Raw genomic sequence first — 20,226 nt, 5'->3', positions numbered from 1 at the left:
GGGTGCTTATACTTCATGAATCAAACTGATCCAAAATTACTCTGATTGTTCAAATCGTGTATACAAATGAACTATAGCAATGTGATCAATCTCTGTCCAGGTATACAAACACTAGGATCATCTGGATTGTGATCAAACTAATCCGAACAGAGGGTAGGATCATTCGGATCAGATAAAAAGATTATCGATGGTGACCATTAAGGTTAAAGTCAAACTTATAATTGACAACAAAGAAATATGTTCAACTGTTGACAATGGAAAGTACTATACTTAAAACTTATAAATGGTAAGTAAAAATATCATTGTTAAAATATCCAATAAACCGAGATGAAAAACTAAGTCTTTATAGACAATTTTGCAAGATTGTACAGTAAGAATGCACATTCTCTTTTGCTGTTTTGTGAGCAAATTTATTCAGTGTAAATATGATTTGATCCTACTTGTATACGTTCTGCAAACTAAAACATGAGACAGAAGCAATCTGTATCATGTGACAAAGACTGATCTATCTTACACATTAATCCATCTGAAATGAAAAATATATGCTCCCCTAGTGATTTCATGACGTCACATGGCAAGTTTGGGCAGAAAAGTAGAAAGTGATGTTGAGAACTAAAGGCAGTTTTTGGAATGCCACCCAGTGTTTCCAGATTGGGGGAATTTTTTGGGATGACTTCTCACTTCGATCTTTTTTCAATAGACTAAAACAAAAATTTTTACATGACAGAACCTGTGAAATACTGTTTAAATATTGTGATTGAATGTGTTATTTGCAAAAATTATTTAAAAAATTATTCAAAAATGATTCCTACTGCTAACAAGGGGAGGGCCAGATGTTTTATATGTTGTTCAAATGTATTATACATATACTAAATTGAAACTTCTTTCTTAAAAGTTACACATACAAATTCAGTTTAGTTAATTTGTGTCATACTGTACTTTTGTGATAATCGTATTCACTCTGTGAAAGCAATGCAAAAGTACTTGCAGTTTCTCATGTATGTTTTCTCACTTATACAGTTTTTTTTTCAGTTTCCTTGAAATGTGTATAAATGGAATTTGACTGTATTGTTTGTTTATTTTCAATTTATAATAAATTGATTTGTATTATTAGTAATTTTATGTATAAATGAACTTTTGTAAACTTAAAGAAATTTGTTCCAGATCACTTGAAATTAAAGTTATTTGCACTAATGGATGCTGAAGGTTCATTAAGGCCAAAGCCATCAGTTATATCACAGATTTTCCGTAGAATTTCACAGGTATGTTTGAACAAAAATGAACATTTGTTAAATAATGGAAATATTTATCATTGTAAGTTTCACATTCCATTTTGAAATTTAAGCTGTAGTAAAATTTTTCACAAATCTGTAGATTTTTTATTAAAATTTTATTACATTTGAAATTTTCAAGTAGATACTTCAGAAAATCTCTGATTAACTGTTTTTGAAGAAGGGAATGTGAACATTTGTCATTTATTTAAAATTTTATATAAAATTTGATTAAATAAAGCATACATAGAATAAATTGTTAAGCTTTTAAGTTTTAATATTAAATAGAAATGAACAGATTTTTAATAAATATACATAGAAGAATACTAAAATATGTTCAAATATCCATCTTGTCCAATCACCAGGAACCAGTCTTGCTTCATAGACAACCTTTTATTAAAAGCTACACCTCTAAAATTATGCAAATTTAATTTAAAATGTTTATTGGTGATTAAGTTCAATAATATGTGACAAGATGGATATGTAAAGACATATTAGTATTTTTCTAAGTATATTTTTTTAAAGTGTATAATACTGTTTGCCATTTTTAATTGAAAAGTGAACAGAAATTAACTTTTTGAAAGACATTTTATGAGAATTTTTAAAATCTTTGTAGTATTTTTTAATTAGCACACAACAAAAATAAATAATGGGTATTTAATTAATAGGAAGTGCAGTTTTACCAAATCAGTAATCCTTTTATGTATATAGAAAAGAATAAGCATCAAAGGATGTCACATAGCCAATCAGAATCAGAGTTTCATATATGACACACAATCTATAATTTGTCAGTCAAACAACTCTAATGTTGCACTCCAGCAAATCCAAAGTGCTGCCATTATTTGTGTCTTGCTTTGAAGGTTTAATTACTGATTTCAAGTACTTACAACACATTTTGATTTAAAACTTATTGTAATCTTCATATATTTTGGTGGTAGTTATATATTTATTACATACTTTTCTAATTGCTTTTGTGTTTATAGCTGTTTGAGACAAAAATTATACAAATCATACAGTTATATGTGTCATAATTATCATCATCGTTTCAAATGATGATAATGACACATCCTGTTCCTTTACAGTATTGTCCTATTTTTACCTTTAAAAATTTACTTTCTTATTAGAATTATATAGAATAAGAGTTTATGAGCACTGTCTGTTGACGTTAATAAGGTTTTGATGAGTAAAACACAAAATTTCTCACAAGCACTTTTGACATGTATAGAATATTTTCTTCGGGCAAAATAAAAACAAATTTTAGAACATTGATATAAATTTTAACATTAATGTTAATACAGTAGAGAACCGAAAATCGGAATCAATTGGGACTGGGGTTGTTCAGATTAATGATTTGTTCCGATTACCAATTATGTACGAAAAAATATATTAACCTGTTCGATGTTGAAATTTTTCTCCGTTGCATGTCGCTTTGTGCTGAATTTTCGTCGATTTTAAGCCTAACAAAAATTTTTATTATAATAATCGAAGCTATTATATCATTAAAAATTATTTCTTTATTTTGTACAAACAAAATAAATATATTGAAGAAAATCTAGTATCAAAAACGTTCGATTCAGCACGACACAGTCTGACTGAAAATCGTTCCGATTAACGAGTCTCTACTGTATGTTCTAATTGGAGTGCACATGTTACTTTAAATGTTTAACGTTAATTTGTTTTAATCAGAATGTATGTGTGAAGTTTAAATGGTATGCTATTAAAATTATACATTTAATTAATGATCAAACTAAAATAAAAAAATATTGACTTTATTAACACTGATAGACAATGCTTGTAAACTCTTGTTCTGATAAGAATCTGGCATGAAAAATTGTTTCTTTTTACTTTCTTAATTTTTTAAAGTAATTTTTTGTTTATTAACATATACTGATTTTTGAATATCCTTATAAATATAACTAATGAAAACAAATACAATTCACATTACCAATAAAATGAATTTAATACCGACTATGACTGGTATATACTGCATTTCCTTGACTAAACCATAAATACTTTTTAAAATAAAAGCCTTGGGTTGAAAAGTATTGGAGACATGTTGAAGTACTGCAGAGTGTAGAATAATGTAGTGTAGAGAGACAGGTAAGAAAATTATAATTATTGTCAAATACTGAGCAAGAGAAAATAACAATTAAATTCGTAAGTCTAGAACAAGGATGGCAAACCTTTTTGAGTCTGTGTGCCATGTAGTAAGCATACTTATCTTTAAAAATGTTTATCCATGAAGTTCCAGACTTCAAATAACTGTGTTTAAATAAATAAAATGAATATGCTTTAATTAGAGTAAATGTAAAAAATCTGGCTGAAAAAAGGATGATCTGACGATAAATCAAAATTGTTTGATATATTCATTATGTTCCAGGTGATTTCTCCGACATTCTACAGGTTTGCTACTGTAGGATGTCTAGGGCTATTCAACTGAAAGGTAATTAGTAAACTTGAATTGGAGATGGTGAGTTTGAACCAGACAATGGTAGGAAAGATTCTGATTCTGACATCATTGAAAGACACTGAATCAAGTTTACTATGAAAGTAGTAATTATTTCAAATGTAACTATAACCCATAAATACATTAATGAATGATTTTTTTAATACTTCTGAAAATTACAAGTAATTGAGATATTTCTTTCAATTTTTACCCATTTGTGTTCTGTTGCAAAGTAATAAACCCCAACCTTGAAAATACTTCAAGACTTCAAATAAACTCCAGGGTTATATTTTTAAAATAAACCCCTCAAGCAATGGCGTAGCGTAGTGGGGTCAGCAGGGGCAGCCTGCCCCGGGCGGCACGTATAGGGGCGGCAAAATTTCACAATAAATAATAATATCTTGTAAAAATACCCAAATAAGGGGGCAACGAAATTTTTTTCCGCCCCAGGTGGCTGACACCCACGCTATGCCACTGCCCTCAGGGTTAATCAAAGAAAAATGGTATTAGTGGCATAATTGGGCCACATATGTACTAGTGAATTATAAAGAAAACTGAGTGTCCTGTATATATAGATTTCCAAAGTTGCCACTTTTATTAGATATATCTTTTAGTAGTGGATGGAACTTTTTTTGGTCTGAAAGATTGCTAGAATTCAAATGGGCTTGAATTTGATGAAAATGTTAAAAACATTCCACAGACTTTTTATTCAATGCTGTATTGTATGTAGCTTCTTAGCCTCTTTTGTCTCTGTTTAGAAATGTATTCAGCTATGCATAAATGTATATTTTTAACATACTACTACTACAAATTAAAAATAAATTTTTAAAATTTTGGCTCTGGGGTCCTTGATTTAGGAAGATTCATTAGTTTCAATGTAAATCTGCTTTTACATTAACTACTAATTGACAGCAGTATTCAAACTTTTTCTAGATAGTAATTCATCCAAACATTAATTAGTAATGAGAACCAGCATTTAAAATATGCTGTGGCTGCTGCTTAGATCATATTAACAGTCAACAAGAAGGAAGAAGCCAGGGTGTGGGTCTGTAGTGGGATCCAGATTACAATATATTATTATTCTATATGTAGTAACTTGAATTTATTGATAATTATTCTTCAGCTATAGTAAAATACTTGTTAAATAATTTGATAATAAATATTATTTAATTAAAAGTCAAAATATAAGATAATAAATTGTTATATATGTTCCACTCTCAGAAGGTTTTATTGTTTTATAACTTCACCGGTAATCTCTGTTCCTGGAAAACTGTCTATATATAATTTAAGTAAATTGTTTTATTATTAATTTTTCCTTTTGCAAATACCTTTGCTGTCAGAATAAATTTTTCTCTCCAGTGTCCAATATATGTGTGTTATGTTTTTATGAACAAAAATAAATTTTCTGTTGTCCACACCGTTGGTCAGATTCAAGAAAATTGATGATAAATTTTCTAGAATTTTATTTAATATTGAAACTAAAATGTAATATTAATAGTAAATTGATTATAAATATTAATTAACTTTAAGTGTTGTTTATTAAAATAATAATTATTTTCAATTATTGGATAATAATTTTTACAAAAATCATGTCAGTTACTTGATAAATAATAGAAACATAAACTAAGGAAAGAAACTACAGCTCAGAGATGCTTATTATGAGAAGTTTACTCCATAAAGATCTCCTTTATTGCCTTAAAAAGTATAAATTATATGTTACATACAAAATTAAATTTTTTAAAATTAGTTTTTGATTTCCAAATAGTCAAACATTTTTGAGAGGAGAAAGTGGATAGAACATCTGGCAATGCCACCACCTTTCATACTCTTCTTAGAACTATCAATATCAGATCTTCATTTAGTAGGACTGAACCAGATTGTAGAAGGAAGTCTCTGTATAGACTAAACAAATGAGACTGCTTAGTTTTTGATTTATTTGACCTAAATTCAATTACATTTAAAACAACTAAAATTAGATCTGAAAGTAAAACAAATATTTTAAAAAATAAACCAACATATTTTTTAAAAATAAAATCTTGATTTATTTAACTTTTATTATAAATGTAATTAAAAAGACTGTTATTGGAAACTTTACATGAAGTGATACTGACTAATTTAATTTACATAAAAATATAAACTGGTTTAAAATAGTAATGGTATGTAGCATTTTACATAGTTTCATATAGCATTTTTCTTTCGTATAAATAAATTTTTGATTAAAATAAAATTATATTAAAAATTCTCTAGTATGAGTAAATTTTTTAATAATAATTCTTTTATTTTGCCTTTGTTCTTACCATTTTTTTGTAAGAGCCTCTGAATAAATTCGACTGGGTCTGAAAAATGCTTAAAATGACACTGGTAGTAAGTTTAATTGTATTTATTATATCATTTTCATAAGTTTTTTAAGAAATTTATAAATGTGTATTTACACACTTGGTAGAACAGGCTGATAAGGCTTTTTCATTATTCACTAGATTGCATGTTTGAATTCTACTTGTAGCAAGGGTGTTTGCATATGTTGATTCTAATGAAGGTTTTATTAGAAATTACTACATACAATGTATGTTTTACCATAATTATAAAAACAAAAATTATTCTGTAATGAAAATTGAATTACAATATTTTTAGTACTGCTCAAAGTGAATAGTCCTATAAATAAAACCTTATAAATGTTAACTTCCAATATTGAAAATTCAAATTTGTAATAGAATAAAAATTACAATATAAGTATAATAAAAAAACAAGGAGAAAAAGTTGATAGAAAACAAGACCTGGATATGCAGAATAGTTGTTAAAAAAATAGGTAATGATACAGAAACAGTAAAATAATATCTGAAATGCCAGGTCTTTGCAAGAAGTTCAGTTGACTTGAAGTATAGAAGCCTGATATATTATGCATTAAAGACAAATTAATACATGGGTATCATAGAAAATCTATAATTTTAAGTGCATAAACAGAAAAAAATGTAATAAATTGAGCCATTACAACTCTCATCAAACGAGGAAATGGATATCCTTGGGAGACCTTAGCTCTGGAGCATGTAATTGCTCTCTATTAACTTATCAGTTTTACTAATGGCCACTCATGGTATGGAAGGTATTATCAAATTTTGGATGTTCAGATTTTAATGGATAAGCACAAATTGTGAATTATATACATTTTCACTATTTTTGCAATGATGTCTGTGTATCTCAGTTCTACTAAATGGATTGACAGAAAATTTCATGCTTAAGTTTTGCTTGTTATTAACAACAAAACAGTATTTGCAATGGATATATTTTGGCACATGAATTTAACTATAAAGGTAAAATGCCATTTTGTCACTTGTGAAATCATATCAACCTCCTTTTGTTTTATTCTTGTTTATATTGTATGCTTTGTAAAGATATATTTATTGTGAGATGTAAAACCTATATCTATGTATATCTTTTCATATCATCGGATAATTTTATGTATTTAATGTTTGTAGTTTCATCTAGGTAAGTGTGTATTTAATCAATAAATGTTAAGACACACTCAAGTGTTGCAAATGTTTTTCATAATTAGCTCCAAACTGGTTAATGAATGCACAAATAACACAGCCTCAAAGTAGTGTTGTGAAAAATGATTTATTTGAGTGTTTTGAAACATTTGAGTCAACTCAGTAAAGTGTATTTTTTTGATACATAAGTCATTGATGAAAGTATGCCTGTGTTTATAATATAAGCACACACCAAATTGAAACTTAACCAATGAGTGTAACATGACTCCTTTCAATACATCAAAACTCATGCCTCTTGATCAGATATTATTGGGCTACAATTTGGAAAAAATTATAGATCTAAAAATTTTCTCTTTCGCCTGTCTGTCTGTCCATCCTTGATTTTGAGAACTGGATTAAATAGATGAAAGTCGAGACCATATATAGAAAGCTTAGGGGAGGAGGCCCAGATTAACTATATATGAACTTCTGGTGCAAACCAGAAGTCACATTATTTCAATTCAAAAATTTTTGTTTGAATGGAGTTTGATAGATGACCAATACAATTGTATTGCCAACAGGAAAAGTATGATGTACAGAGCCAAGACACTACTAAAAAATTTGAGAACATTGACAAAACAATGTTCTCAAATTTTTTAGTAGTGTCTTGGCTCTGTTAGCCCAGCATTGTGCTGTTGTTTTAGATTCATAACAATGAAAAATTCACAAATATTTTGCAGATAGGTAAATGAGAAAATTTAATTATTAAAAAATATAAGGATGGCTAAATGTAATATTTTATTCAAGAGCAAAAATGCAATTGTCACCTCATAAGGTAATTTAAGATTTAACAATTTAAAGGAACATACTTTCAAGTTTATTGATAGTTTCAGTCCATGAGAGCAGCATATTAAAATTGAATTGATGTTTCAAAACAGCTGAATATTGAGATTCAACTCATGAAAACACATCTACTCTTTCAATTCATTGTATTAATTCATTCATTCATTGGCCAAGACTACCTTGAAGTGCATCAAAAAAATAAAGGAGGAAGCTTTTACAATTTGTATATCAGTGATTCTCAACCTTTTTTACGTCACGGTACACTTTTAATAATTTAAAAATTTGATGGCACACATGGTTACTTCGGTAAGTACTGCAGGACAACCGGTGACGTCATAACAGTGATTTTTAAACGCAGTTGGTTATTTAGGTTAATGTTTCTCAGTCTTTTTAGACCCATGGACTGGTAAAATTTGTGAAAAAAATTTTGTGGACTGGTGGTGTTTTAATAAAAATCTTTTACTAGATATTAAAGAATTATTACAGAAGTAAATTGTAAAATTATCATCATCATTTATTTACAATAATATTTAAATGTAAATATAGTGGAACTTTGCTTAATGAGCATAATTCGTTCCAGTGTCTTACTCATAATGCAAAACACTCGTTAAGCAAAACAGTTTTTCCCATAGAAATTAATGTAAAATATGATAATGCATTCCACACTAAAAAAATACTCAAATATTTTATGTATAATGTTTCTTCAAAGAAAATTATGCAATATACATTGTTAAGGAGTGTGAATCATTATCATCTTTTCTTCTAGCATGGAATGAACCAACCTGGAATGTGAATTCAATTTGCAGAAAACAAAAAAATTGAAAAAAATGTGTCTCAAACAACCAAACAATATGCCAAATTTTTGGGTTATGTAAAGGTTATAATTAAATATTAGAAATTAATTAATTTGATTATAGGTAGGTAGTTATGCCTCCATCTCGTATTAAATTTAATAATTATAAATACTGTATTTTACGGACTATAAGATGCACTTTTTTCTTTGAAAAATTGCCTCCAAAATTCAGGTGCGTCTTATAGGTATTTCTTTTTTAAAAATTGTTTAAAAATTAAGATGCGTCTTATAGTCTGTAAAATACGGTAATTCATTTTTAATTAAACATTTCTAAAATTTAATTTGGAATTAGTTATTAAATTTAATACGAGGTGGCAGGACAACTGCCTACCTCTAGTCACATTAATTAATTTCTAATATTTAATTATAGCCTTTACATAGCCCAAGAATTTGGCATATTGTTTGGAGTGTTTATTATATAATGGGCTATGGTTGTTGATAAACATCAACAATCATATATGTAATATATGGTTGCAATAATGATTGCAAATATATGGTATGTTTATATGTAATATCTGTGAACACAGGTTTGGAAAAATATCTGATCACAAGCGACACTAAGATGCTAGCTGAACGAGTGCTAAACACTGATGGAGCATGTTGCACAATTGGGATTTTCCCTCTCCTCGTCACTTGTTATGCAAAACATCGCTCGTTAAGCAAGTCATTTTTGTTACAACTTGTTTTGCTTGTTATGCGAAATGCTCGTTAAGTGAGGTTCTACTGTATAAGTAATTATTTTACATAAATTAATCTTTGACAAAAATCACAGAAAACCATGATAATGTCATAAAAACATTGTATATAGGACAATAAAAAAATCGGTCTTATGAAAAATACACTTACGTAAAACCAGATAACCGGAGTGATTAGTATTCGGGTCGCAAACGTTTTCGTAGCCTCTTCTAGGCTCTTCTTCAGGCTTAGTAGTAATAAATTCGAATATATTCCTTTAGAAGAAGAGCCTAGAAGAGGCTACAAAAACGTTTGCGACCCGAATACTAATCACTCCGGTTATCTGGTTTTATGTAAGTGTATTTTTTGATTGAATCACCGGTGTGTAAGGAAGATTGAATTGGTCTTATGATTATTAAAAAAATTTAATTAATAGTATTTACTAAAAGTATCATTTATATTGTTGTTTTTAATTATAATTAATAATAAATACAAACCCTTGTCAAAAATTACAACAAAAAATTGTAAAAAATTATTTAAAAAATCACAAATTTATTGCATATAGGTACACAACAAAAAAAATCAAAGCTATGATTATTAAAAATTATAAATTTAAAATTTTCTTTTATTTGGTATACATTGCTAATGAGAAGATTGCTGCTGCTCTTCAATTAACTTTTCAATTGTGTTTTCTAAATTAGTCAAGCTGATCGGGGTGGTGAAATAATTGAAAGTTGATTTCTAAATTTTTTTTTATTACCGTCATAGTTGAAAATCCCGCTTCACATAGATATGTTGTTGCGAAGAGGACTAACATTTTCGTTGCTTTCTCATATAGAAAGGGATATTCATTTTTCATTTTGATCCAAAATTTATCTATAGACATTGTTGAAAATCTAGTTTTTAACATAATATCTGAACTAATTCAAGGATGGATTCATATTCTTTGTTACTTAAATCTAATTTACTACTGTCATATATAATGAAAGGTTAGTTAGCAACAAATTCCTTTCACTTGTGGTTTTTCAGATGGGAAATATTTTTTGAAACTATTACTTTAATCATTGAGCAACACTTACAATCTTTTAATATTTAATTGTGATAAGTTTATATCTTGCTGTGAAGTAACAAACTCAGAATAATTATTAAATATCAACATTATTATATTTTACCTTATCCAACCAAAATTAATTTTTTTCTTAAATCCATCTATTTTATTAAATAAATGAAATGCATTTATTGCAGTTCCTTGTAAACTTAAGTTTAAATCGTTAATGCATGAAAATATGTGATATATTTTCATGCATAATATATAAAGAACTGCTTGTGTTTACAGTTTAGGAATATTTAAAAAGATTTGAACAATTATAATGCAGAAAGATCCACTCAAACAAAATTTTTATACATACTCAACTTTTGAAAGTTTAAATTTTATTAATTATACCAACATTACAAAAAAAAAACAGTTATTGTATTAAATTAAGTATCTTATAAGCTATATTTAATACATTTGAATGAATTATATCAAATATTTTGTCTGTAGATTACTATTGGGTTGTTTGGAAACTAATTTCATTTTTTTCATGGAAGGGGGAAAACAATTTTCTTATAACATATAAATATTTTATTGAATTATATATTGACCATTTTGGTCCAATACCTTTTGCCATCTTTCTGGTAGTAGCATGATTCCACTCATAAAAGTTCTGATCTTTGCTTACAAAAAACCGATCCAAGTGATTTTTAACATCCTCATTTGAAGTAAATGTTTTACCATTTAGAAAATTTTGTAAAGACTGAACAAGTAATAATTCGAGGGTGCCAGATCTGGCGAATATGGTGGATGTGATAGCATATCCCATCCAAGCTGTAATAGCTTCTGACGAGTTACCAAACTTGTGTGAGGTCTGGCGTTATCATGGTAAAACTACACCTTTTCTTTTCTTCAATTCTGGCCTTTTCTGTTTGATGATATCACTCAATTTGTCCAGTTGACGGCAGTACACTTCTGAATCAATTTTGGAATTGTTTAGTAGAAGCTCAAAGAAAAACAATTTCCTTAAAATCCCACCAGAGTATCACTTTATTTTTGTTTTTTTATGAATATTGGCTTTTGAAGTGCTTTGAATCGACTTATCTTTTCTACTCCATGATCACTTGCATTCAACATTGTTATAAACAATCCATTTTTTGTTGCCAGTTATGATTTGCTTCAAAAATGGGTCATTTTCTTGACATTTGAGAAGCAATTCTCTTTCTTAAAGAACGTGTGGAACCCATATATTGAGCTTTGAAACAGTTGAATTTGACAAATTTAATCTCTTAGCCATTTCTCATGTTGTTGTTTGGCAGTTTGCTTTAATCAATACCTTTATTTTGTCTTCATTAGCTTCAATTGGCCTTCCAGAACGTGATGCATCTTCAATATTGAAATTGCTGGAACAAAATTTTGCGAACCAGTTTTGGCATTGTCTTTCTGTCAACACATCTTCTCCATACATGTAACAATTTCTTTCTTGCTTGAACAGCATTCTTACCTTTTCGGTAACAAAAAAGCAAAATATGCCTAAAATATTGCTTTTGATCTTCCATATTTTATGGAACACCAAAAAAAGAAAACAATTGCAAAGAATCAAACAAAATTTTTAACAAATAATCCTTGAAATGTCAGCTGTCAAAATATATAACGACAATACGATTTAGAATGAAATTGGTGGGTAAAAATACAACTAATCCCTCTGATGGTAAAAAAAAAACAAAATTACTTTCCAAACAACCCAATAGCAATCTATTGGGTTCTTTGCAATTAAAATCTTTTGAGATTATTAACTGTAATCTAGTGTAACTAATTATGTCTTTATTTTATATCTTAGTATAAAATAAACTAATAATTGTTAATTTTTTCTTTTTTAGTTATATCAGAAATTACTGGATAGTTGGACTCCTTATACTACCATTCGATGGATAGTTACTTTTCTTTTTTTAATGCTATATATGGTTAGGGTATTGTACATTCAGGTAATTATTGAATTGTAAAGTATTTGAAAATGAAATTTCTGTTTCATATATTTTAGTTTAATTTAATTGTTATTACTTTTAACTTAAATGTTTCAAAATATTTTTAAAACAAATTTCAAAAATTGTTTTTCAAAGTTTAAAGTACTTTCAAGTTGCTGCTTTGATAACTTTTAGAATACAAATCTCAAAATTTAGTTTGGAAAATAAATTAGAACTTTTGTAAATTTGTTTGTTTATTATTAGTATCTCATATCATATACAGTATGTTTTATGTACTATGTTGTTTTTTTATTTTTATTTTTTTTTTTTTTTTGTTATGGATGGGAGACAGAATGAAAAACATATACCAGAGTTGACAACACAAGTTACAAACTAAATGTTATACTTAAAATAAAATTACAGATTAGATTAAAAAATAATTACACTTTAATTAAAGTTGGGAAATTGTCCAGAAAAGCTGGGGGGAAAAACTCAAACAACATATTTATTCACAATACACCTTTTACACACTTCCTGCACACAGTATTTAACAATATCAAACATAAATTTATTATAATCAAACATAAGAAATTTATGTTTGATTATGTGAGGGTCCTAAAATTGCATTGGAATTTTGATTAATTATAAAAGAAATTTCTAAGACGGGAACCTTCAGAGGTTAAATCAGACTGAGAACATATGTTGAGGCCATAGATTCACGACAGACTCAACGGGAGGAGAAACACTTGTGCTAAAACAAACGTGAGACGATATGAACGACCGAGGGGAACGTCCACTGAGTGAGAGAGGGGTTTGTCAGGGTGCTTGTATATAAGAGTCGGGATGTACACAATCAAGAAAAGGAAAGAGAGACTTATTGTCAAGGACACCTGTTAGATCATGTGAGCCCAGGACTGTCTCAGAGGGGGGTAGGCGGACACAGAACATCTGGCTGATCAGTCAAGCCAGATGTCCGAGAAAGGGGGAACAACGGTATAAATTATAATCATAGTTGTCAACATTTGGGTGCCATCCCTGGCCAGACTTAGTTTCCATCTTGCTTAGAAACAGAAGAATGACCAATCGGGAAAAGGGGAAAGGGACCCAAGACCAATCAAGAGGGGAAGATTCGAGGGAAAATCATATAAAATCCCCTGAACCAAGGTCGAGAGAGGAGAAAACGGAGCTTTCCGCCTGCCTGTAAGTGTTCGTCGGAATGTCTATCAGCTGCCCATCCCTATGCTGACATCAGCCACTGGTTCTACAGACTCTTCTTCCCCACTGCCCCGGGACTTTGTCAACTTCTGGCATCACCCTACACCCAATTGCCGTCATCTAGAGCTCCTCACCCAACAGATGATCTAGATCGCTCCTTTTACTATTCTTTTCTAAGTTCACTTTAATGTTAAAATAAATGGCTATTGTAAGACACTTGTCATCTCTGCCTCTACCGCCACCACCCACATATGATCGGTCCCTAGGCTTTTCCTGACGTGCAATTAACTTATTGCCCCTAAATGTCAGCAACTTACAATTACAAGATCAAACAATAGTTAATCAATCAAATGATAAATTGGTCTTTTTGAAAGTATTCACTAATAATTTTTTTTTAGTCTGTCTTTACAATTTTTAGTTTAACACCTCTGGGGGGGTAAAAAATATTACAGTATTATTATTTGAATATAATTAATATTCAAATGAAAACACTTTTCTGTATTTCACAGGGATGGTACATCATTACTTATGCTTTAGGAATTTATCATCTGAATCTTTTCATTGCTTTCTTAACACCAAAATTAGACCCTGCTATGTCTGATGATCCAGGTAAGACTAAAATATGTTAAATTATTAAACAAGTTTTCAGTATGATTTATTAAAATAATGGACAGCACCTTAGTGAAGTGAAAAATGTTTGTTTTAAAAATTAGACATTTTTATATAGTGAATTTTTTCTTTATTTTTAGACAAGCTAGAACAGATTTGTTAATAGGTATTTCTATTGATATTCAAGAATTATATTATATTCAGCTTGTAATTGGTAATGCAATTATAGTTTTATCTAATTGACTGTAATAATCAGTTGATTATGGATTCTCATTTCCTTTGATGATCTAAAAAAATTTTTTTTTCCATATTTTTAATTTTTTAAATTTAATACACTGATTTGTTTTTACATGGTGAATAGGTTCCTGAAAAATCTATGCAAAAAAGATTACAAAGTAAATTTTCAGTGGGCCAAAAAGTTACTAATTTTGATTGGTCCAATTTTCAAATCCAGTTTTCTTAAAGTTACAAATTTACAGTTAGCCACTATCTGTATGTATCCAGACAAGAGGTTGTCCCACAAGGTATTGTAGGTTTTTTTAATTGGGCTGCTATTCTACTGGAAATTGTTACTTTGCTATGATATTGTAATCACTTATTACCATTGTCATTATATTCATACTAATATGAGTAGTTTCATATGATTCCAATATCATCATGGTGTATAACTTTTGTCAATGACTCTCTTTTATCTTATCTGACCTATTTGCATTAATAAAGAGTTTAATTTCATCTGTGCTGCCTAGAAATGTTTGTGAATTTTACATTTGTATTTAAACTCATATTTCAAATAATATAATATTTATGCATATAATTATACATCATTATAAATGTATAAACTAAAAATTCATTAATTTAAAAATTTAGATGATGGTCCAGAACTTCCCACTAAAGCCAATGAAGAATTTCGTCCTTTCATTAGGCGGTTACCAGAATTCAAATTTTGGTTAGCAAGCTGGTTCTTCATTTAATTTTGTATATAAAATTTAACTGTGTAATTTAATTGCAAAGTTCTTATTTTTATTTAGGTATTCAGCAACAAAAGCCACCCTCATTGCAATGTTTTGTACTTTCTTTGAAGCCTTTAATATACCGGTTTTCTGGCCCATTTTGTTGCTTTACTTTGTCACACTCTTCTGTCTTACAATGAAACGTCAAATCAAGGTATGTCTTTTTTTCTAAAGAATTTAGATGATTTAAATATTTTTCTTTTGAAATATGATTTTAATTAAATATATTAAATCATATTTGGCACGATTATTTTTAAATTCTGAAAAATATAAGTATGATACCAATGAATTCTGTAAAAGTTTTCATAGTGTGTTATTGTATTGTATTTTTGAAGTTTTCACATGTTCAGCTTTGAGTACGTTTGTGCTTTAAATTAAAGAAATCATAAGTTTTTCAAATATAAAATTTTACACAAGGAATATAAAACATAAAATGAAGTAACTTTTTGTATAAATTTATACAAAATCATGCAAGAAGTTTTTTTAAACAGAGTGAAAAAACCAAAAAGAAAAAACAAACACTGACATCTTGGGATTGTAGAGACAAGGTTATCTTTAGACCCAATTTAGAGTAAAAGTGGAATTAATACAAAGATGCAAATAATTGATTTTTGAACCCAGTCTAGATAAACTTTGACTATTACATACTTTGGCCTACTTCTTGTACTTTGATTGTAAAGTTGGAGATTAAGACAGATCATTGACTCCACATTTTTGTTGCAATACCTGTTCAATAAATCTGTGGCTGCATGGAGAGGGACATGCCATACCATTTCCAGTTCCAGTGGTATGGAGGGAACCAAGTAATCACATTACAGATTTGCTGTATCCTGTCTTAAAGGAATGACTAAGAAGGAGACAACAGTTCGTAATCCTAATATTGCTTCTGCAATGCAGCTTGTACAACTCAGCTAGAAAGTACCCATTCCAGAACTTCCTCAATACACAATAGAGTGAGGTAGATGAACCAGACATGAACATAGTGGCAGGACCATCATCAGTTGATCATGAATTTGTGTCAAATATTTCTGAGGAACCACAAGATAACACAGGAAGAACTGTATGATATTATCAGGGATCTGTAACTGCCCAAGAATAAAGCAGAGCTATTGGCTTTCAGGTTGAAACAATGGAATCACCTTGCAGAAAATGTGAAAATCATTTACTTTTGCTGTTGGCAACAATGCTTTGTGTAATTCTGTTTGAAGAAGGTGATTTCACTTTCTGTAACAATGTCATTGGTATTATGGCATCTTTGGATATCATGTACAATCATAACTGATGGTGTTTCTTTACAGATTTTTCAAAGGTCAGTTTGAAGGCAGTGCTTTTGAATAATAGCAGTGTGCTGCCTTCAGTTCTACTGGCATATGCAACTGAAACTAAAGAAACAGTCATGTAAACCTTCTTAGACTTATACGGTACGAGAATCATGTGCAGTGATGTTTAAAGTTTTACTGCTATTTTAATGGGACTACAGCAGGGCTACTCAAAATTCTATTTGCTGTCTCTGTGAATGTGATAATCATGACAGATTAAATCATTACAAGAATAAAACTGGCCTTGTCAATCATCACTTATACCAGGTCAGAAAAATGTAGTGCATCAGCTGCTTGTTATTCTGTATAATCATTGTTCCATCCATGCATTAAACTCAGACTCATGAAACAGTTTGTAAAGACTCTCAATAAGAATGGTGACTTGTTTACCTTTTTGTGTCAGCAATTTTTGAGGATTGCCACAGAGAAAATCATATTTATTGGTTCCCAGATCAGACAATTTCAAAGGGATGAGGAATTTGAGAGTTGGTTGATGGACAGTGAAAAAGAAGCATGTAAGGCTTTCAAAATTGTTTGTTAGGAAATATCAGAGCTGAAAATTTCCATCAGCTTGTAGATGAACTTCTAATAGCATACAAGAAAATCAGTCACAGAATATCCCTGAAATTGCATATCCTTTCCCCATTTAGATGTCTTCCATATTAAATTGCAATGCATTCAGTGACAAACATGAGTAATTTCATCAGGATATCATGATCATAGAGAAGCATTACGAAGGTAAATGATGCCCTGCAATGTTGGCAGATTACTGCTAGATTATTAGAAGAGATGCTCCAGAAATAGAATACAAGAGACAAACAGAAAAGACATTGTATTTGAAGCAGGCATATGATTTTGTTTTTAATAAGAGAGAATGTCATAAAATTCAGTGTTCTTTCCTGTTCTCTCTGTAACTTTCAAACAAAACCAATCTCATGTTTTTAATGTCATTTTTGTGTTCAGCATCCAAAAACTATGTAAGATTAGTTAATCATACACCAAGAAATTTAGTTACTATTCAGAACCACATGAAATTAAGCACTTGAAGAGAAGATTACAGGTGGCTAAGTGTGTATCACATATTGCACAAACAGCATACTCATCATGTTACAGAAAACTGCCGTATTAAACACACAACAATCAGAAAATTTTTTAATTGCTGATAGTTGTATCAATGACAGAACTTTTTCAGTAGGTATTTCTTGGTATCAATCAAATAAGACAGAATCCACTAAAATAATAATAATAATAAATGCTCAAAAACATTAAAAGCTTGTAATATCTACAATATCTTGGTATAGGTTCAAGTATTTGTTGCTCACCTTCTGTTTGCTTTAGAGAAGTAAAGGACAAAATCAACAGTAGACTCTTAAATAGAAGCTTCTAAATAGTGCTCTGAATGTTATTACTGAAAACTTGTCAACTTTTATGTAGAGATGTTTAATGGGTTTAGAAAATAAATGTAACAATTATGTCTACCTATATCTCAAGCTATTTATTAGAAGGATATGAAACATGATTCCATTACAAAATCTTACATCTTTTAAGTAAAATAATTGAACTGCAAAAGTTAACTTTATGCAAAACAAGAAAACAATAGAAAGTATCAAAGCAATAGTAATAAGCCATAAAATGGTTAATATAGCATGTGATTGTCTTTTTCAAACACACACAGTGGTCAGGCATTCTGTTCACAAGGCAATATGGTCCATTCTTAAAGGAGGCAGAATCAAGCTCCTGAAGGGATTTTAGTGGAACTAACAGGATACAACTTGCCAACCTAAATCATTCCACATGCAATCAATTGGATTCAGATCTGGAGACCTTGCTAGCCATTCCATAAATGGATATTTTTGTTTGCAAGAAAGTGTGAGAGCATTATTGTCCATAAAATAAAAGTTGAAACTCCTTGTGGTATCTCTGAAAAGTTTTACATGGATATGACACTTTCTGGCATATTCAGTACTTTTTGATATCTCATCTGCTACTGGCCAGCTTCCAGCATAATAAACCTGCCTTGTGATCAGTGTGCACTACTATCAATCCCACAAAAGCAATAACACCACTATCCTCATTGACTAGAGCAAAAACAACAATGATAGTTTACATGTAAAGTAACCATACACACACTTTTTTCTGCTATTAGTTGTGTCAGTTTTTCAGTAACTTTGAAGTTAACAACTAAGTAGGACATGTGCTTTTGTTTGTTTAAGAAAAGTTAACAGATAAAGATTCTGTAATGTGCAAATAATTTTTTCATGTTTTTAAAGACTGACTTGATAAATTAGACAAAGGAAAAGATGTTGGATGAGATTTGTAATTGCAAGTTAAAACTCAAATAATCTGCAGCATTATGTAATTATTGATTTCAAATTGACTTATAAATGCAGGTAATCCATATGTCATTCACTTAAAATCATAATAGAATTTTTTTTTTGTATTATTACTATGGTATAAAATATTCAGTTATTATTAGTATCTGCAATTGCTTTATGCTCATTACTGTAGTTTTTGTAAAGCAATTTAAAATTTGTTTTTTAAATTAATTGGGGAATATCAACAATTTTAAATATGTTTTTTTTTCTTTCTTGTGAATGGCTAGTCAGTAGTACTTTGACATAATCTAGTTTAATATGCTCTTTTTGTTGTTGATTATATGAGGCAAAGATTTGACTAAGTTAACATTATTAATAATAAATTATTGTAAACTAAAATTTATAAGAATACAATCCCAAATTTTCCATGCCTGTAATTTGATTTTAAAAAATTTTTATTTCTATAGCATATGATAAAGTATAAGTACCTACCATGGTCAAGAGGGAAAACTATTTATCGAGGAAAGGAAGACACAGGAAAAGTCATCCAGACCAAGTGAGGAATGCCTTCTTGCTATCACTGGCTGCCTGTATATAATGTGCATTGAGAGATGGCATACAAGGACTCTGTAGAGCCTATAAATGTGGCATGCCTTAACTACAGAATGTACTATTTTGTTCTATATGTATATGAAAGTATATCCTTACAAGTAATATCATTTCTTGTGTAAACATATTAATTTTTTGCAATTAATTTGATAAATTCCACATTTCAAAAATTAAATTGTATATTTTAATATGTTTCAAAATCCGTTGGTACGGTCAATAATTTTCATCTGGGTTTTTTTTAAATTAATTCTCTAATCTATTTTTATACTCTTGTGTACAATCATTATTCCAGACAGTATGTGATTTGGGCATGTGTTTTGGTTTCAGTAATGAACAATAAAGAGTGCAGTATGGTCAAGGAAAGAAGAAGCAGGAGGAGGACAATAATTTGCCATTATTTATCTCTGGTGTGTGCAGAATCCATCTTTGTAAATCTACAAAACTATCAGAAAGGATTAAGAATAAAGAATTGATATGTTCTCTCAATTACTGATGAACTAATGACAGTGACTGAATTTTTAATATGAAGCCTTCATTTTCATCGGTCCCAATATAAGTTGTTCTTCATAGACATTTCAAGATGTACATTATTCTAAATAT

General features: G+C 29.4%; 1 protein-coding gene across 1 annotated transcript in view; it reads left to right on the top strand.

Annotated features, from left to right (window-relative positions):
• The window catches only part of LOC136973188 (protein RER1), a 29,106-nt gene extending 8,983 nt beyond the window's left edge, over positions 1–20,123 (top strand). The window contains exons 2-8 of the mRNA XM_067267896.1: positions 1,165–1,262; positions 12,466–12,570; positions 14,274–14,373; positions 15,241–15,319; positions 15,402–15,537; positions 19,485–19,573; positions 19,954–20,123. Of these exons, the coding sequence (XP_067123997.1) occupies positions 1,194–1,262; positions 12,466–12,570; positions 14,274–14,373; positions 15,241–15,319; positions 15,402–15,537; positions 19,485–19,573; positions 19,954–19,966 (591 nt within the window). The 5' untranslated portion in view covers positions 1,165–1,193 and the 3' untranslated portion in view covers positions 19,967–20,123. The remainder of the gene's footprint in view (positions 1–1,164; positions 1,263–12,465; positions 12,571–14,273; positions 14,374–15,240; positions 15,320–15,401; positions 15,538–19,484; positions 19,574–19,953) is intronic.
• The last annotated feature ends 103 nt before the right edge of the window (positions 20,124–20,226 follow it).

The sequence above is a fragment of the Centruroides vittatus genome, unplaced genomic scaffold, assembly GCF_030686945.1.
Source record: "Centruroides vittatus isolate TY-2023 unplaced genomic scaffold, ASM3068694v2 contig_1074, whole genome shotgun sequence".
In the NCBI taxonomy this organism is placed as follows: Eukaryota; Metazoa; Arthropoda; class Arachnida; order Scorpiones; family Buthidae; genus Centruroides; species Centruroides vittatus.
Note: the sequence above shows the minus strand (reverse complement) of the source record. Positions and strands in the feature narration are given on the sequence as shown.